This window comes from Gouania willdenowi, chromosome 13, assembly GCF_900634775.1.
Source record: "Gouania willdenowi chromosome 13, fGouWil2.1, whole genome shotgun sequence".
NCBI lineage: Eukaryota > Metazoa > Chordata > Actinopteri > Blenniiformes > Gobiesocidae > Gouania > Gouania willdenowi.
Genome location: NC_041056.1, coordinates 3,846,299 through 3,866,524, shown reverse-complemented (window position 1 = coordinate 3,866,524; position 20,226 = coordinate 3,846,299). Strand labels below are relative to the sequence as shown.

The 20,226-nt window shown below is 35.7% G+C and overlaps 2 protein-coding genes across 2 annotated transcripts; both read left to right on the top strand.

The window, feature by feature from the left end:
- The first annotated feature begins 598 nt into the window (after window positions 1–598).
- Window positions 599–7,769, top strand: slc25a15a (solute carrier family 25 member 15a). Its single transcript, XM_028465760.1, has 7 exons — window positions 599–830; window positions 2,485–2,579; window positions 3,405–3,663; window positions 5,352–5,492; window positions 5,573–5,748; window positions 5,818–5,976; window positions 7,564–7,769. The coding sequence occupies exons 2-7, from the start codon at window positions 2,525–2,527 to the stop codon at window positions 7,683–7,685; spliced, it is 912 nt and encodes a 303-aa protein (XP_028321561.1). The 5' UTR covers window positions 599–830; window positions 2,485–2,524; the 3' UTR covers window positions 7,686–7,769.
- A 1,052-nt stretch (window positions 7,770–8,821) lies between these two features.
- On the top strand, window positions 8,822–13,006 carry opa3 (outer mitochondrial membrane lipid metabolism regulator OPA3). Its single transcript, XM_028465058.1, has 2 exons — window positions 8,822–9,023; window positions 12,429–13,006. The coding sequence occupies exons 1-2, from the start codon at window positions 8,882–8,884 to the stop codon at window positions 12,755–12,757; spliced, it is 471 nt and encodes a 156-aa protein (XP_028320859.1). The 5' UTR covers window positions 8,822–8,881; the 3' UTR covers window positions 12,758–13,006.
- Window positions 13,007–20,226: the final 7,220 nt, after the last annotated feature.

Genomic DNA, 20,226 nt, shown 5'->3' with positions numbered 1-20,226 from the left:
GGGGCTCAAATAGTTTTTTTGAGTTAAAACACTTTTTTTTTCTTTAGTTGAAAATATTTTTTGATTGAATGTTTTATTTTGATTGAATGTTTTATTTTGATTGAAATTTGTAATTTTTTGATTGAATAATAAAGACATAAATTTACTTGGCCCAAAAAAAAAAAAAAAAAAAAAAAAAAACATTACTTCAATAATAAAAACCTTTTCAAACAAAAATAAAGTTTACTTCAATCAAAAAAAAAAAAAAAAAAACCAAAAAAAAACGTCTTCAAATGCAAATACTTGGGTCTCATATATTTTCTTTGTTTGACAGTATTTATTTTTAATTGAAGAAAACTTTTTTTCTGATTGAAGGGTTTTTTTTTTTTTTTTTTTTAATAACAAAGACACAAATCTACCTCCATTAGTTTCCACCTGTACTTTTGTTTTTTAAACAGAGATGAAGTAAAATAGTGTCCTTCACAGGAACAGTTACTGTTTTAAATATCATTTATTGGATATATACGGTTTCCCCACGCTGTTTTGTGTGCAAATAATCCACTCCCAGTTTTTTTTTTTTTTGTTCTTGTGTTTTGCAACACGTCGTCAATAAAACGGAAGTAGTGCAGCATGAAAGAAAGTTTCCAAGACCTAACCCGGAAAATAGACACTTCAAGGCGCAAAGAAAGTGTTTGTTTTTTTTTTTTTTTTTTTTTAAATGAAAAATAAAGAAAACCGAAGGCTCGAGGGGACAACTGTGCACTTTGGATGCGACCACAGAGACTGATAACTGGGTAGAGAGAGAGAGAGAGAGACGGATCCAAGTGGAAGGTCAACGGTAGAATCCACAGGTCAGCACTTTGTATTCATCTTTCTTCCTCCACTTCTCCTTTTCTCCCTCATGTAGTACTTTTATATAAATTCATTAGAATATTAGTGTTCTGTTGTTTTCAAGCTGTATATATAAACATTTATTTATACTGCTGCTGAAGCTTTACACCTAAAGTTAAACAATGCTGTCAACCAGGGGTTCTCAACCTTGGGGTCAGGACCACATTTGGGCTCGCGAGCCACTGGGAGGGGGTCGCCAGATGCCGTCACGAAACTAAAACAGTTTTCTTAACAATTTGAGCCCATTTTTGCTTATTTTGACCCCTTTTCTGCAACCTGACTGAACTTGCTATATTTTAACCTATTTTCATCACGTTTTCTTGCCATATTTTTGCTCCTTTTAATGCATTTTTTTTACATTACTCCCATTTCTGACACTTCGCCATTACATTTCAATGCCTTTTCTGCACATTTTTTCCACTTTCAAGACATTTTTAGCACTTTTAAACCCTTTCCACTTAATGTCACATATGTTGACCCATTATTGTCACTTTTACTTCACCACATTTCATGCTCATTTTTTGCCAATTTATCCACAGTCACCATTTTCCAGTTTAAACTCATTGTTACAACTTTTATTCTGCCACTTTTAAGCTAATATAAATGAATGAACCGTTTTTTTTTGTTTTTTTTTTACCACTTTTGCATTTTTATTTTTTTTTTTAAATCCCATTTCACCACATTTTTCACCATTTTTGGTCACTTTTAGTTTGAACCCATTTTATTTCTGATTAAAACAAGAATTTACATCTTTAAGATGACTATATAGCCTACGATGGTCCAAATAATAATAATAATAATTATTATTATTATAAAATTCCTGGATAACAGTGGATATTTTTCAGATAAATAAATAAATGTGGTTAGCAGAAGATTCAACAATGGACCATCATTTTGCTGACTTTATGGACCTTTATTTTGTGGGTCGTGGTCTGAAAAGGTTGAGAGTCACTGCTCTATATTACTAATTAAAGTTAGTGAAAGAATAAATACAATATAAGGTATCGGTTGAAATGATGACACTTTGAATCAGGATGTGTCAGAACTAAAGGAACTAAACTTCTAACTAACAGAACTAAACTAATTCAGAACTAAACTCAAAGTCTGACCCTTTGGAGCATCTGAGCTTTCCAATGTGGACAGATAACAATAATCATTGCGTAAATTACAAAATAATTCAGTTGTAGATATATTAATCCCTACAGTTTCACACATTTAATGAAACTCTATCATACATCACATGACTGCAGTCATTTTTAGTCACAAATTGGGAATAAAAGGACTCTTAATTTTTACTTAAATCCTGCAATTTCTCACAATCAGTCCCACAGAACTCTTATAAATTACACTAAATTTGGTCACAAAATCAAGCAAGTTTAGAAGTGAAGATCCTGCAGGAACTGATATCAGATGGATATAAAATAATATATAGGGGGAAAAAATATATATATATATTCATATCATTTAAAAACTGCTTTATTGTGACCAAAATCTTTGTCTTTGCATTTGCAAATATCAAGAGCAAACATTCTCTTATTTACTCTTCTTCTTCTTCATGCATTTTCCCTGAATGGTTGATGATATACTGTACGTTAACTATCCTTTTATTTGCAGATCATTGGTGTAGCCTTTGTGCATGTGTGTTATTTGAAGCATGTCTCTGCATCCTGTGATCCAAGCTATTGTCGACTTCTCAGCCGGAGCAATGGGTGGGTGCAATTGGTTTGGCTCTAGTCATTCCTTACAGCAAACATAAGAAACTGCTGGCATGGGGCCCCCGTGCTGGCCTGGGGTCCCCGTGCTGACTCCAAAAACATACAAAATGACAGAATAATACACAAGATGACCATGAAATTACACCAAAGTAACAAAAAAAATGACAAAACGACAACAAAAACACATAAAATGAGAGAAAAATATACAAAGGAGACACAAACAACAACCAAATACACAAAATTAGAAAAATGTACATAATGGCATCAGAAACACAAAAAACATGTTTCCTGAATGAAACAAAGAAAACACAACCAGCAAAAATACACTAAAATGCACCGAAATCACACGACATGAGGAAAAAATACACAACCAAACACACAAAATTAGAAAAATATACAAAATAGCATTAAATACACACATAAAAAAATCTGAATGATACCAAGAACACATGACCAACAACAATAATACACTAAATGATGACAAATACACACAAAATAATAGAATACACAAAAACACATGTAATTGAGAGAAAAATACACATAGAACACACAAACAACAACCAAATACACAAAATCAGAAGCATATACTAAATAACATCAGAAACACACAAAACATATTTTGTGAATGATACCAAGAACACAAACCAACAACAAAAACACACAGAATGAGAGAAGAATACACAAAAAGACACAGAAAACACACGTAGTAAGAGAAAAACACACAAATATACTAAAAAGACAAAAACAATGCTCAGATTGGTTAGATTCTGGGTTGTGTTTTGAGCTGAAAGGACCTGATATCTTCTCGTGGTCCTGCAGGCGGTACAGCTTGTGTTCTGTGTGGCCAGCCTTTTGACACTGCTAAGGTGAAGATGCAGACGTTCCCCTCCATGTACCGCGGCTTCGTCCACTGCTTCCTCTCCACCTTCAGACAGCTGGGCATCCGTGGTCTCTACAAAGGATCCAGTCCAGCTCTGGTGGCCAACATCAGCGAGAACGCCGTGCTCTTCTTGAGCTACACCTTCTGTCAGGATGTGGTCCGATCTTTGTCCTCAATGGATAAGGGGGCTGAGCTCAGGTCTGATACTACATCATTATTATACGATTTTTATTTAACTCAAATTATTTATAAAGCAACATTGGGATTCTATACAAGGACGGTTGTCTGTGTTTATCAAGAATCTTGTACCTCGACAAACCCCCAATTTCCACTGGATGCATTTTGTAACTGCTGCGTAAAAGCATCAAAGCTGATATGTTTCCATTAAAGTCAATAGCTGTGTTTCCATTACCCTTGGAAATGCGCAAAACATTTAAATATCGTAATAAAAACTGGTAATGGAAACACCTGAATTTTGAAAAAAACTGTCAAATATTGCTAAAAAGTTTTTACGCTTTCACGTGGATTAATTTCAGACAATTCGATATTAAAATGTGTTGCAAAAGTGCAATGGAAACACTTTTTTTGCAAATGCACGTCACAGAACGTGACGTACCTGGTCACATGACAACTGCTCTCTGAGAAAACACGGTGCGGTACGTGTGGACAGAATACGATACTGAGCCATTTCCTTAGCGTTGTACTTAAAAATGATCACTGCCACATTAGACGTGAAACTACAAAAGAAATGCAGAGTGTTATAATGACGTTTAGAGCGTCCATTTTCCTGCAGCAAGATTTCACGGTTGTGAAAACAAAACAACCTTCAATGGAAACACGTTCAAAGTGCATCTATACTTTGTCGACATTTAGAAACATCGCTTTTATTTTGCGAAAAAATGTAATGGAAACACAGCAAAGTCAATTTCCACCACATGCGTATGTGGTCCGTCACTGCTGCGTAACGACTCCGCCATGTCGTCGCCCTCCGCAACAGATACACAGACCTTCCATTTTTGATAATGATGCATAAATTCAGCAAAGCTAAGCTTGTGTGGGACACGACGTAGTGCACAGACACAGAATAAAACATGCAGTTTATTTTCAATATAAAATACTCCGTGTTCAAGGTGCATCGTATTTCCATACATTTCACATATAGATATTGACCTTATTCATGATTGAATCACATTATTCCTCACAAAATGGAAGATCTACAGCACATGTCAAACTCATGGTCCAGGGTTTAAATCCGGACCTTTGGAGCATCCAATGCTCACAGTTTTCCCAGTGTTCATATCGCATGATCATTTTTAATGTTAAACTGTTAAAAAAAAAAAAAAAAAAAATCAAAATTCTTACAAAATCCTTTAATTTTTAAGTATTACAAAATTTTTCCCTTCTCAAATTTAAAGTGAAGATCCTTTTGGGGCTGATATTTATCTTTTATTGCTTGGAGATTGTCAGTTTCTTACATATTTTGTATTTTATGTAAATGTAGAAGTGCAAACTAGGGCACGATAATGTTTAATTAGTTGAGATCAAACTGCTCTGTATTTGGCCTCTGAAGCAAAATGAGTTTGACACCCCGGATCTACAGGGCAAGACCAAGTCCATTTCCTTCTTCTCCTCCCAAAGGACACAATGAACCGTTTGTATGTCTTTGTGGTTCTCTTTGTATCCACTACAGCGCGCATGAACTTTTGAGATCTCCTCACCGCCACAGATACGGAGGGGGTGGGGATTAACGGACAGCAGATTACGCAGCAGTTCCGCAGCGGAGACGTTATGGGAAAGTTACGCATTAGTGGAAATCTGGTGTTAGTCTTGTGGTAGCATCGAGTGCCGTTTTCTTCACTCATGGCGGCATTTTCTTTGATCTTCAGTGATGTTCAAAAGGCATCTGCAGGTTCTTTAGCTTCCATCTTCTCCTCGATTGCGCTGTGCCCCACAGAGCTGGTGAAATGTCGCCTGCAAGCCATGCACGAAATGAAGGAATCGGGCAAGGTCGCAAAAGGCCAGAGAAGGTGAGTGTTGGACCAGAGTGTGGAAAACAGCGAGCAGCGAGTTGGGTCTGCACTGACTGCTGATTGATGGTGTTCACCAGCACGGTGTGGAGTGTGGTTAAGACGGTGATGAAGACGAGCGGCCCTCTGGGCTTCTACCAGGGCCTGACTTCTACTATCGTCAGGGAGATGCCGGGTTACTTCTGCTTCTTTGGGGCCTACGAAATGTGTCGTTCCACGTTTGCAAAACACATGGGCACAACGAAGGACAACATAGGTATCTGTATCTGAAGTATGAATTTTCTTCTAAACTCCTTCATGGTCTGAAGTTTTCTGTGTTTTGCAGGTGTTCTTCCGCTCATGTTCAGCGGTGGATTTGGAGGCGCTTGTCTTTGGTTGGCCGTCTTTCCTATTGACTGTGTGAAGTCCAGGATTCAGGTGTACTCATTAGCTGGGAGGCAAAAAGGATTTGTTAAGACCTTCGTTAGTATTATACGCACTGAAGGTACGATTCAAACTGACACTTTTATCCTTCAGTCAGGCACTGTACCAAAATCCTGTGAAACCTCTGTTTAAAAAAGAGAACACTGGATGCCTCTATACTGGCTAACTATAGACCAATCAGAACCTCCCATTCATTCCCAAGATTATTGAGAAGGTGGTTTTCAACCAACTGAGTCAATTCTTAACCTTCAACAGAATATTTGATAAATTTCAGTCATGCTTTGGTTCTCATCACAGCACAGAAACTGCTCTGATCAAAGTGATCAGTGACATAAGGTTGAACACTGATTCAGAAAAAGTATCTGTTCTCATTCTATTGGATCTAAGTGCTGCATTTGACACTGTAGATCATACAATTTTGGTTGGTTGGGTTGGACTAAATGGAAAAGTAATGCAATGGTTTAAGTTCTACTTGGAGGAGCGAAGTTATTTTGTAAGCATTGGAAACTTTGAATCTGACAGATTACCAATGTCCTGTGGGGTTCCTCAGGGATCTGTTCTTGGACCTCTTCTGTTTAGCCTTTATATGTTTCCTTTAGGACAAGTTTTACAGAACTGTAAGGTTGATTTTCAGAGCTACGCAGATGACACACAACTATATCTATCACTGAACCCAGATGATTATGGTCCATTGAGGTGTTGTGTGACTTTTTATAAATGGTAAACTGCTGTATTCAACTATATAATGATGAGATGGAGGTGATTGTTTTTGGTAACAAGGAAAAAAAGGACTGCTGTCAGCGAGGACCTTCAGTCTCCATCTTTAAAAACTAAAGGCCAAGTTAAAAACCTTGGTGTTCTGATTGACTCAGATCTGACATTCAGCATCAGTTCAAATCTATCACAAAAACAGCTTCTACCACCAAAAGAACATCTCCAGAGTGAAAGGTTTAATGAGTCAGAAAGATCAGGAGAAACTGGTCCATGCTTTTATCTCCAGCAGACTGGACTATTGTAATGATCTTCTAACAAATACAGCTGGTTCAGAACGCTGCAGCTCAGGTCTGAACCAGAACAAAGAGGTCAGAACACATTGGTCTAGTTTTAAAGTTCCCAGTCGGCCTCAGAAAAGACTGTAAAGTTCTGCTGCTGGTGTATAAATGTGTGAATGGGTTTGGTCCAGAATACATCAGTGAGATGTTAGTCAGGTATGAACCCAGCAGGTCTCTCAGATCTATGGACACAGGTCAGATAGTGGAGCCCAGAGCTCACAGTAAACATGGTGATGCTGCTTTTAGTTGTTATGCTGCAAAGAAGTGGAACAAACTGCCAGCAATGTGAATTTTTATTTATTATTCCAAGTTAAAGGCACTCTTTTTCTCTACTGCGTATGACTGAGGGAGGAGATTTTTTATCATATTGTTGTTGATGTAATGTTTTTACTGCTTATGTAATGATCTTATTGATTTTTAAACTGTTAAATATCTGTTGCATGTTTTAATCATGCAAAGCACATTGAATTTCCTTGTGTATGAAATGCGCTATACAAAAAAAGGTTTGCCTTGCCTTCATATAAGTGGTGAGAGTTTAATAACTGACAAACATCATTATCTGCAGATTACAAATCTAAGCTCTCTCTACTTTGCAGGAGTTACTGCTCTCTACTCTGGTCTGACTCCCACCATGATCCGAACGTTCCCAGCCAACGGCGCCCTCTTCCTGGCTTATGAGTTAAGTCGGAAGTTCATGATAGACACGCTTAGTAACTGATAGAAGTGTTACTTGATTAAATACTCCCTGTGGTTATTGTGGTTGTTTGAATAAAGCTTGTTTAAATAAATTGTTACATCATCATCTTTGCAGTATTTTTTCAGAGTACCCAGGGGGGGCACAACCACCCTCATACATTTGCTAGCCCCTTTCAGAGGTGGCCTGGTGATAAGCCACTCCCACTTTCTTACTTTTTATGTATTATTTGAAGAGTCTTTAAAGCTTTGTTATTTTCTGAGCACTTGATGAAGTCGTATAGTATTTAAATTCTGAAATAAATGCTTGACGGATTTGTCTCTCTACCAGCAGCAACGAAGTAATACTTTAAATAAATATGTGGATACTAAAATAGTAATGATATACTGATAAGAAATAATAAAATGTATATATAATATTAAGAATACAAATTGAAATGATGCACCAAACAAGTCCATTTTTATTACATTTTCATTTATTGAACTATATCTGCAAACTAACACAAAAGATAGAGATTGGAATTAGTGGTAATGTGTTTTGTTGTATTTGATGTAAATAAAGTAGTAAAAGAGTAAAACATTATTTTAACATATTCAAAAAAATTGACAAACATGGCTTCATTTTTTTTTTTTCTTTATTCGCATTAAAAAAAGCCAAGATTAAAATAGGGTGGTACAAAAAACTTTACTTTTATCCTTGTTTTTAAACCAAAACAAACAAAACCAAACTCAAGTGATGGAAAATCTAAATCCTAATGCTGTCACCATGGTGATAGTCACCCTTCCAATCTCAATCTATGTGGTATTATATACCGAATAATATATGTCTCAAAACAACACCATTTTCTCACCAAGACATTATTTAATTCATGGACAATCTAGACTCAAATATCTCTAATGTCATAAGTCTTGTTATTTTAATGTGTAAACATTTTATTCATACTTATATATATATAATCTTTTTAGAACGTCATTGTAGTGGTCATTTCTTCAGCAAAACAAATAACAAAAAAATAGTCAACCCGATACGTAAAAGTTACACGATCAACCGGATCAGTTAAAAAAAAAAAAACGATCTGCTGTATATGGCCGACCGGATATAGACGCGTTGCGCACGTGCGTTGAAAGGATCGTGCAGTGACAGTGGGGTGGGGTTTGTACGTGTGACCTCATCACGTCAGTGAAACGTCTCCGCCCCGAGGGTGAAGCACTTCCGCCAAGATGGTAGTCGGTGCGTTCCCCATCGCCAAGCTCCTCTACCTGGGTGTGAGACAGATAGGCAAGCCTGTGGCGAACCGCATCAAAGACGGAGCCAGAAGGAGCGAGTTTTTTAAGAGCTACATCTGTATGCCTCCGGCACAGCGTGAGTGAACGAGCTAACGGCTGTTAATAGGTTATATCGCTGCCTTTCACCCTCACCACGGTTAGGGCCGCAAAAACCCAATCAGCGTTTGGGATTTAGAAGTTGGACCAATGGGAGCTGAGGAAATTCAAAGGGGGCGGGCTTTGTGTGTCATTGAAACAGGCAGTGTAAAGTCCCCTGGCTGTAAGGACACACTCACTGCTGTAAATAAATACCCTAAAAGGAATAGTTGAATATCAAATCATTGATCAGAATTAATGATATTTTTCACAAAAAAAATTAAATATAAATCTTTACGTAGTGGAATGCGTTGGGATTTAAATAACATTAGAATGATTAAGGGAATTATAAATCATTATCCAAAGTGGGTCGAGATTCAGAATTATACTCTGTATTAAAGTATAAGAATCACACACTTTATGACTTAAATGTATTGGTTTTCTAATGAGATTTAAGGATGTGTTTTACTGTTTTTAATTTTCTGTTGTATTTTTTATTTTGGACTTTGAATTCGAGTGTTTTCAGCCTTGCTCGGTTGTAAACAAACACATAATCTGATTATCTGATATAGAGATGTCGTGTGGCTGGTATTGTTACAATAAATCTAGCAGCAAATTATATAATTTTGTTATACAAAAACAACAAACAATTTATCTAATGCTTTCACTTGGTAAATTCCCCATCCATAAGTCTAAATTCTAGAAAACTACTGCACACTTTACAGCATTCATCGTTGAGTGTAAATATAATATTGAATCCATCCATCAAATAAATCAATAATAAGAAGTCTATCCACACATTCAATTTGATAAATTATTTATTTTAAGATTATAATAATTCTGACTGCTTTGTAACGTCTTAAACCTAGGCTGATCTACCTTAAACATTGCTTCTTTATTTTTATTTTCTATATCACTGTTGTTTATGATGTCATGTTCTATGCACTTATTCTTTTACTGTTGCTGAGAAACATGAATGTACACAATCAATTAAAATATATAAATAAATACAAGTTTTGTTACTTGTATCGGACCTGATACTTTGGAATGTGCTAAAAAAAAATGTTCTGATAGGGTTACAAAGGGGTGGAACATTTCTGCTCAATTTCCACTGGAATCTAAGATCAGTGATTTTGGTGAAGTGCATAAATATTAACTTTTTATGGATATTAACTATTGGAATTTGCTGTTATTTATATTAAATAACTGTATCATATTCAAAGTTGAATAGCAGCATCCATGAAAAATTATTTAATTTAAAAAACACATTATTTACACTGGGGTTGCAAAAATTCAGGGAATTTTCAGATTAATAATAGTTGAAAATGGGGAATTTACTAAATTGAAGGTTGGCTCTTAACGATGTTAAATGTAGTTTGGCAAAATATATTTAGCATCATCTGAAGCAGTGGTTCTCAACTTTTTCAGGCCGCGACCCTCCAAAATAAAGGTTCCAGAGAGCGGGGACCCCCACTGTAGCTGAAGGTGGTTGAACACAGACATGAAGAAACAGGGCCATTGATAAGGGGGGATAACGGGGGGAGCTTTTTGGGGTCCATCCATAAAGTCAGGAAAATAATGGTCTATGAATCTGTGATAACCACATTTATTTATTCATCTGAATAATATCCACTGTTATACAGGAAGTTTATTGTTATTTGCTCCAAAGTATATAGTCATCTTAAAGATGTAAATCCTTGTTTTATTCAGAAATGAAATGGGTTAAAAGTGACCAAAAATGGTGGAAAAGGTGGTGAAATGGGATTTTAAAAACCACAGAAATTGACAGAAAAAGTGGTTTTAAAAAAAAAAAAAGGTTTCAGAGTGTGAATATTGGAACAATTGGTAGGAACAGTTTGTTTAAACTGACAAATATTGAGCATGAAAAAATTGTGAATGTGGTTAAATTGGCAAAAATAAGCATGAAATTTGGTGAAAAGAGGTTAAAAGTGACAATAATGGGTCAACATGTGTGACATTAGGTGGAAAAAGTGGTGGAAAGGGTTTATGAATGCAAAAAATGTGCAGAAAAGGAATTGAGATTTGATTGAGAAGTGGCAGAAAATGGTGTAATGTAGCAAAAATGCATTAAAAGGAACAAAAAATGACAAGAAAAAGTGATGAAAATATGTTAAAATATGGCAAGTTTGGTGTAGTTGGGGAAAAAGACTAAAAATAAGCAAAAATGGCCTCAAATTGTTTAAAGGTCCTTTATCATGCTATATTAAGACCTTCCAAAATCAACTACAGCCACATATGGGTAATATTTGAACAAAAAGTTAACTGAAATATTTCAATCTCACTGCAGATCAAATACACCCGAGTCAATTAACAAACAAACACAATGTCTGTTTTTCGTGCATACAAAGTCAAACATAGACTAAAACCAATCTACTGTTCACAGTCAGAAAAAAACAAAGTACAGTGCAATTGTGCAAAAAAGTAAACAAAGTCAAATAATTAAAATAAATAACACATAAATATATAATACTGTAAACTACTACTCCCAAAGCAGTAAACATGTTGACATAGGGGTCATTATTCCCTGTATTTACTGTAGCTTTTGTTTTTCAGAATTTTGCATTGTTTTTGTGCATACATACTGTAGTTGGACACTTAACCAAAGGTATTTTAGAACTGCAATAGTTACTTTAACAATAAACATACTGGTAGAAGCTTCTTCAAAAAACAGTGCAAACAATGTTGTTAAACAAAATAAAAGATTTAAAAATAAAGCAAAGAATGAAAAATATCATTAAATGTATATAAATAAGGTGCAATGTTTTGGTTAGGTTCTTCAGAATCTTATCTTCCTTGCTTTCTGAGATGAAAAGTCATTTATGTCATCATTGTAAGTTATCTCTTTTCCTACCTGATGGTTAATACCTAGTATTGCTAAACCAGTTCTTGTGCCATTGCAGGTCACATTTAAAAGTAAAATAATTAAAAGTGCAAACATGGCCAAGGGGTAAAACTCAGAAGCTTTAATGATCAACAAGCCTACAGCATTAAAAACGTGAAAGCTATTAGTTATTTCATAATAGATATTCCATTTTTTAGTCAGTGTACTGTATTTACATCAGATATTTGTTTCGACCAGCAGAGGGCGTTGGTAACCAGTTGTCGGTTAGCATGCAGCTATTCCAACAGTGAAGAAGAGATGCTATGCTCGCAGACAGAGCTAATAGAAAAATGTGACTTTTACAGATATTAACGTAATAGTACAGATATTCCTTCGGTGCTAAAGGAATTTCTTGTAGGCATCTGGCAAATACCTCCCAGTGATCTTAAATATCAGCATCAGTTATTTAAAATTACTCCCAATTTTTTGGTTCATTCCAATGAATAACTCCCATGAAGTTTATATTTTTGAATATTCCTGTGCTTAAGCTCTCCTCTCCCACAGTCTACCACTGGATCGAGATGAGGACTAAGATGCGGATCATGGGTTTTCGTGGCGCCAGCATCAAACCGATGAACGAGGAGGCGGCGGCGGAGCTGGGAGCAGAGTTACTGGGGGAGGCCATCATCTTCGTCATCGGAGGTGGGTGCATGGTCCTGGAGTACAGCAGACAGGCGGCTAACTCCAGACGCAAAGAGGAGGAGCTAAACGAGACCATCGCTAGCCTACAGACTCAGATCGGAGAGCTTTCACTCACCACAGAGACCATGGACGCCCAGATAAGAGAGCTCAACAGGCTGCTGATGTCACTTCCTGCTCCACAGAAGAAGTGATGAATCATGACTCAGTGCTGTGGATTCAGACGCTGTTTGCTCATCGTTTGAGCGACTAGTTGTAAAACTAAACTCCTATGATATTCATAGTGACTTTCTGTGGTTGATCTGGCATGTTCATCATTATAAAGTTCAGTGTATTTAAAGATTTACTGCCCGGGGAAAGGTTTGACCTTTAAATTTAAAACATTTTGTAATTTCAGGGTTTGTCAGCAGCAGATTATTAAATAAATGCTGATTGTAATGTTTTATTTGCTTCAGATGTGTGATCAAACATTTATTTTTGGGAGAAATAAAGCATTAGAAACACTATTACGGACCAGGGTTGGGGTCAATTACATTTTTCAATTACAATTTTGTTTTCAATTATCCATGTTCAATTACGCTTACGGTAATCGCTATTTTTTCCCAATTACAAATGAATTACAATTAATGTTCTTTTCTCCCTGAAAGCCAATTACAAATACAGCAAGTACATTTTTCTCTTGTTTGTTGAAACCATATGCAGAGTTTGCCCCCTCCCCCCAGTGGTCAAATGTTTTCATCACAGTTTACCCAATGCATTCGAAAAAATACAATTCTTAATATAATGTACATAATACACAAATGTTTTAAGTTCCATAAAACACAGTGACTGTTTTCACTGTCAAAGTTTTCAGTGAAATGGTTCCAAACTTTTGAGACTTTAGGTTGGTTTTTCTTCTGTTGCACAATTCTTCTTTACAATGTAAATGGTCGAAACATGTCAAGAGATCAAAGTACATTTCCTGAAAAAAGGCTGTCTGAATAAATGAAACCATAACGCATTATTCAAAAAGAAGACAAAATTAACTTGCTGCAATTATTACGTGAAAGTCAAGAAAACGTCAAAGTGATCAGCAGACGCCTCTGAAGAAGACGGGCAGTTCACAGACAAAACATGTCAAAGTAATCTTCCTGAAATAAAATGTCTGAATAAATGAAACCTTAATAACTCAATTACTGATACATTCTCAATAACAAAAGTTAACGTACAACGTTACTAACTTTTATTCATATAGCATTGTGATGATTTGATGTGCTTTTGTTTGTGTATGTGTGTGTGTACGATGTTATTTTAGTTAATTGAATAATAATAAATCTTATGTAAGAGCTCAACTAGGAGCAATAGTTAAAATTTAAATTATTGTAATTAATGATCAATTACGAGATTACAATTATAATTCACCCTTGGGATAAAAACATTTTTGAATTAACATGAATATTCAAAGAAATTTGTAATTCTTTATAGTCTGTCATAAGCCCCTAAAAACTAGTTCAAATGTAATGAGTGTTACACTTAAATTGGGGTGAAAATACAGTACACTTAAAATATGAGAAAAATGTGGAAATACATCCAGAAACGGAGGTAAGTCTAAAGTATACTATAGCCATACCTCCATATTTGGGTTTTTGAAATTTTCAAACAGCCAAAAATGGAGGCAAGGCTACAGTAAAATATAAAAAAACGGGCGGAAAAATTTCAAACACCCAAAAACGGATATAAGGCTACAGTAAGGCAAAAAAACGGGAAAAAAAATTTCAAACACCCAAAAATGAAGGTAAGGCTATAGTAAGGCATAAAAACAGGCGAAATAATTTAAAACACCCAAAAATGGATATAAGGCTACGGTAAGGCATAAAAAACGGGCGAAAAAATTTCAAACACCCAAAAACGAAGGTTAAGGAGACAATAAGGCTTAAAAAAGGGTGAAAAAATTTCAAACACCCAAATATAGAGGTAAGGCTATAGTAAGGCATAAAAATGGCGAAACAATTTCAAACACCTAAAAATGAAGGTAAGTCTGTATGTAGTAAGGCATAAAAATGGGCGATAAATTTTCACGTTTTTATGCCCGACTATAGCCATACCTCCGATTTTGGGTATTTGAAATTTTTTTGCTATTTTTTATGCCTTACTATAGCCTTACCTCCATTTTTGGGTGTTTGAAATTTTTTCACCCATTTTTCTGCCTTACCTGTATTTTTGGGTGTTTGAAATGTTTTCACCCATTTTTATGCCTTACTATAGCCTTACCTCTGTTTTTTGGTGTTTGAAATATTTTCACCCGTTTTTATGCCTTACAATAGCCTTACCTCCATTTTTGGGTGTTTAAAATTTTTTTGCCCTTTTTATGCCTTACTATAGCCTTACCTCTATTTTTTGGTGTTTGAAACATTTTCGCCCGTTTTTATGCCTTACTATAGCCTTACCTCTGTTTTTGGGTGTTTGAAATTTTTTTGCTATATTTATGCCTTGCTAAAGCCTTACCTCCGTTATTGGGTGTTTGAAATTTTTTTGCACGTTTTTATGCCTTACTATAGCCTTACCTCCATTTTTGGGTGTTTGAAAATTTTTCACCCATTTTTATGCCTTACCTGTATTTTTGAGTGTTTGAAAAATTTTCACCCATTTTTATGCCTTACTAGAGCCTTACCTCCATTTTTGGGTGTTTGAAATATTTTTGCCCTTTTTTATGCGTTACTATAGCCTTACCTCTGTTTTTGGTGTTTGAAATATTTTCGCCCGTTTTTATGCCTTACTATAGCCTTACCTCCATTTTTGGTGTTTGAAATATTTTCGCCCATTTTTATGCCTTACTATAGCCATACCTCCATTTTTGGGTGTTTGAAATTTTTTTGCCCTTTTTATGCCTTACTATAGCCTTACCTCCATTTTTGGGTGTTTGAAAATTTTTCACCCATTTTTATGCCTTACCTGTATTTTTGAGTGTTTGAAAAATTTTCATCCATTTTTATGCCTTACTATAGCCTTACCTCTGTTTTTGGGTGTTTGAAATTTTTTTGCTATATTTATGCCTTGCTAAAGCCTTACCTCCGTTTTTGGGTGTTTGAAATTTTTTTGCCCTTTTTATGCCTTACCTCCGTTATTGGGTGTTTGAAATATTTTCGCCCGTTTTTATGCCTTACTGTAGCCTTATCTCCGTTTTTGGGTGTTTGAAATATTTTCGCCCGTTTTTATGCCTTACTATAGCCTTACCTCTGTTTTTGGATGTTTGAAATTTTTTCGACCGTTTTTCTGCCTTACTGTAGCCTTACCTCTGTTTTTGGATGTTTGAAATATTTTTGCACGTTTTTATGCCTTACTGTAGCCTTACCTCCGTTTTTGGGTGTTTGAAATTTTTTCACCCATTTTTATGCCTTACTATAGCCTTACCTCCGTTTTTGGGTTTTTGAAATTTTTTCGACCGTTTTTCTGCCTTACTGTAGCCTTACCTCTGTTTTTGGATGTTTGAAATTTTTTCGACCGTTTTTCTTCCTTACTGTAGCCTTACCTCCATTTTTGGGTGTTTGGAATTTTTTCACCCATTTTTATCCCTTACGAGAGCCATACCTCAGTTTTTGGGTGTTTGAAATATTTTCGCCCGTTTTTATGCCTTACTATAGCCTTACCTCTGTTTTTGGGTGTTTGAAATTTTTTTGCTATATTTATGCCTTGCTAAAGCCTTATCTCCGTTATTGGGTGTTTGAAATTTTTTTGCACGTTTTTATGCCTTACTGTAGCCTTACCTCCGTTTTTGGGTGTTTGAAATTTTTTTGCCCTTTTTATGCCTTACTATAGCCTTACCTCCGTTTTTTGGTGTTTGAAACATTTTCGCCCGTTTTTATGCCTTACCTGTATTTTTGGGTGTTTGAAATTTTTTCACCCATTTTTATGCCTTACCTGTATTTTTGGGTGTTTGAAATTTTTTCACCCATTTTTATGCCTTACCTGTATTTTTGGGTGTTTGAAATTTTTTCACCCATTTTTATGCCTTACTAGAGCCTTACCTCCGTTATTGGGTGTTTGAAATATTTTCGCCCGTTTTTATGCCTTACTGTTGCCTTATCTACGTTTTTGGGTGTTTGAAATATTTTCGCCCGTTTTTATGCCTTACTATAGCCTTACCTCTGTTTTTGGATGTTTGAAATTTTTTCGACCGTTTTTCTGCCTTACTGTAGCCTTACCTCTGTTTTTGGATGTTTGAAATATTTTTGCACGTTTTTATGCCTTACTGTAGCCTTACCTCCGTTTTTGGGTGTTTGAAATTTTTTCACCCATTTTTATGCCTTACTATAGCCTTACTTCCGTTTTTGGGTTTTTGAAATTTTTTCGACCGTTTTTCTGCCTTACTGTAGCCTTACCTCTGTTTTTGGATGTTTGAAATTTTTTCGACCGTTTTTCTGCCTTACTGTAGCCTTACCTCCATTTTTGGGTGTTTGAAATTTTTTCACCCATTTTTATCCCTTACGAGAGCCATACCTCCGTTTTTGGGTGTTTGAAATATTTTCGCCCATTTTTCATGCCTTACTATAGCCTTACCTCCATTTTTGGGTGTTTGAAATTTTTTTGCCCTTTTTATGCCTTACTATAGCCTTACCTCCGTTTTTGGGTGTTTGAAATTTTTTCACAAATTTTTATGCCTTACCTGTATTTTTGGGTGTTTGAAAAATTTTCACCCATTTTTATGCCTTACTAGAGCCTTACCTCCATTTTTGGGTGTTTGAAATATTTTTGCCCTTTTTTATGCGTTACTATAGCCTTACCTCCATTTTTGGGTGTTTGAAATTTTTTCACCCATTTTTATGCCTTACTATAGCCTTACCTCTATTTTTTGGTGTTTGAAACATTTTCGCCCGTTTTTTATGCCTTACTATAGCCTTACCTCCGTTATTGGGTGTTTGAAATTTTTTTGCACGTTTTTATGCCTTACTGTAGCCTTACCTCCGTTTTTGGGTGTTTGAAATTTTTTTGCCCTTTTTATGCCTTACTATAGCCTTACCTCCGTTTTTTGATGTTTGAAACATTTTCGCCCGTTTTTATGCCTTACTATAGCCGTACCTCTGTTTTTGGGTGTTTGAAATTTTTTTGCTAGATTTATGCCTTGCAAAAGCCTTACCTCTGTTTTTGGGGGTTTGAAATTTTTTCGCCCATTTTTATGCCTTACCTGTATTTTTGGGTGTTTGAAATTTTTTCACCCATTTTTATGCCTTACCTGTATTTTTGGGTGTTTGAAATTTTTTCACCCATTTTTATGCCTTACTAGAGCCTTACCTCCGTTATTGGGTGTTTGAAATATTTTCGCCCGTTTTTATGCCTTACTGTAGCCTTATCTCCGTTTTTGGGTGTTTGAAATATTTTCGCCCGTTTTTATGCCTTACTATAGCCTTACCTCCGTTTTTGGGTGTTTGAAATTTTTTCGACCGTTTTTCTGCCTTACTGTTGCCTTACCTCTGTTTTTGGATGTTTGAAATATTTTTGCACGTTTTTATGCCTTACTGTAGCCTTACCTCCGTTTTTGGGTGTTTGAAATTTTTTCACCCATTTTTATGCCTTACTATAGCCTTACCTCCGTTTTTGGGTGTTTGAAATTTTTTCGACCGTTTTTCTGCCTTACTGTAGCCTTACCTCCATTTTTGGGTGTTTGAAATTTTTTCACCCATTTTTATCCCTTACGAGAGCCATACCTCCGTTTTTGGGTGTTTGAAATATTTTCGCCCGTTTTTATGCCTTACTGTAGCCTTACCTCCGTTTTTGGGTGTTTGAAATTTTTTCACCCATTTTTATGCCTTACTATAGCCTTACCTCCATTTTTGGGTGTTTGAAATTTTTTCACCCATTTTTATCCCTTACGAGAGCCATACCTCCGTTTTTGGGTGTTTGAAATATTTTCGCCCGTTTTTATGCCTTACTATAGCCTTACCTCCATTTATGGTGTTTGAAATATTTTCGCCCGTTTTTATGCCTTACTATAGCCATACCTCCATTTTTGGGTTTTTGAAATTTTTTCGACCATTTTTCTGCCTTACTGTAGCCTTACCTCCATTTTTGGGTGTTTGAAATTTTTTCACCCATTTTTATCCCTTACGAGAGCCATACCTCCGTTTTTGGGTGTTTGAAATATTTTCGCCCGTTTTTATGCCTTACTATAGCCTTACCTCCATTTTTGGGTGTTTGAAATTTTTTCACCCATTTTTCATGCCTTACTATAGCCTTACCTCCATTTTTGGGTGTTTGAAATTTTTTTGCCCTTTTTATGCCTTACTATAGCCTTACCTCCGTTTTTGGGTGTTTGAAATTTTTTCACAAATTTTTATGCCTTACCTGTATTTTTGGGTGTTTGAAAAATTTTCACCCATTTTTATGCCTTACTAGAGCCTTACCTCCATTTTTGGGTGTTTGAAATATTTTTGCCCTTTTTTATGCGTTACTATAGCCTTACCTCCATTTTTGGGTGTTTGAAATTTTTTCACCCATTTTTATGCCTTACTATAGCCTTACCTCTATTTTTTGGTGTTTGAAACATTTTCGCCCGTTTTTATGCCTTACTATAGCCTTACCTCCGTTATTCGGTGTTTGAAATTTTTTTGCACGTTTTTATGCCTTACTGTAGCCTTACCTCCGTTTTTGGGTGTTTGAAATTTTTTTGCCCTTTTTATGCCTTACTATAGCCTTACCTCCGTTTTTTGGTGTTTGAAACATTTTCGCCCGTTTTTATGCCTTACTATAGCCGTACCTCTGTTTTTGGGTGTTTGAAATTTTTTTGCTAGATTTATGCCTTACCTGTATTTTTGGGTGTTTGAAATTTTTTCACCCATTTTTATGCCTTACCTGTATTTTTGGGTGTTTGAAATTTTTTCGACCGTTTTTCTGCCTTACTGTAGCCTTACCTCTGTTTTTGGATGTTTGAAATATTTTTGCACGTTTTTATGCCTTACTGTAGCCTTACCTCCGTTTTTGGGTGTTTGAAATTTTTTCACCCATTTTTATGCCTTACTATAGCCTTACCTCCGTTTTTGGGTGTTTGAAATTTTTTCGACCGTTTTTCTGCCTTACTGTAGCCTTACCTCCATTTTTGGGTGTTTGAAATTTTTTCACCCATTTTTATCCCTTACGAGAGCCATACCTCCGTTTTTGGGTGTTTGAAATATTTTCGCCCGTTTTTATGCCTTACTGTAGCCTTACCTCCGTTTTTGGGTGTTTGAAATTTTTTCACCCATTTTTATGCCTTACTATAGCCTTACCTCTGTTTTTTGGTGTTCGAAATTTTTTTGCCCTTTTTATGCCTTACTGTAGCCTTACTTCTGTTTTTGGATGTTTGAAATATTTTCGCCCGTTTTTATGCCTTAATGTAGCCTTACCTCCGTTTTTGGGTGTTTAAAAATTTTTTGCACATTTTTATGCCTTACCTGTATTTTTGGGTGTTTGAAATGTTTTCACCCATTTTTATGCCTTACTATAGCCATACCTCCATTTTTGGGTGTTTGAAATTTTTTTGCCCTTTTTATGCCTTACTATAGCCTTACCTCCATTTTTGGGTGTTTGAAATTTTTTCACCCATTTTTCATGCCTTACTATAGCCTTACCTCCGTTTTTGGGTGTTTGAAATTTTTTCACAAATTTTTATGCCTTACCTGTAATTTTGGGTGTTTGAAAAATTTTCACCCAT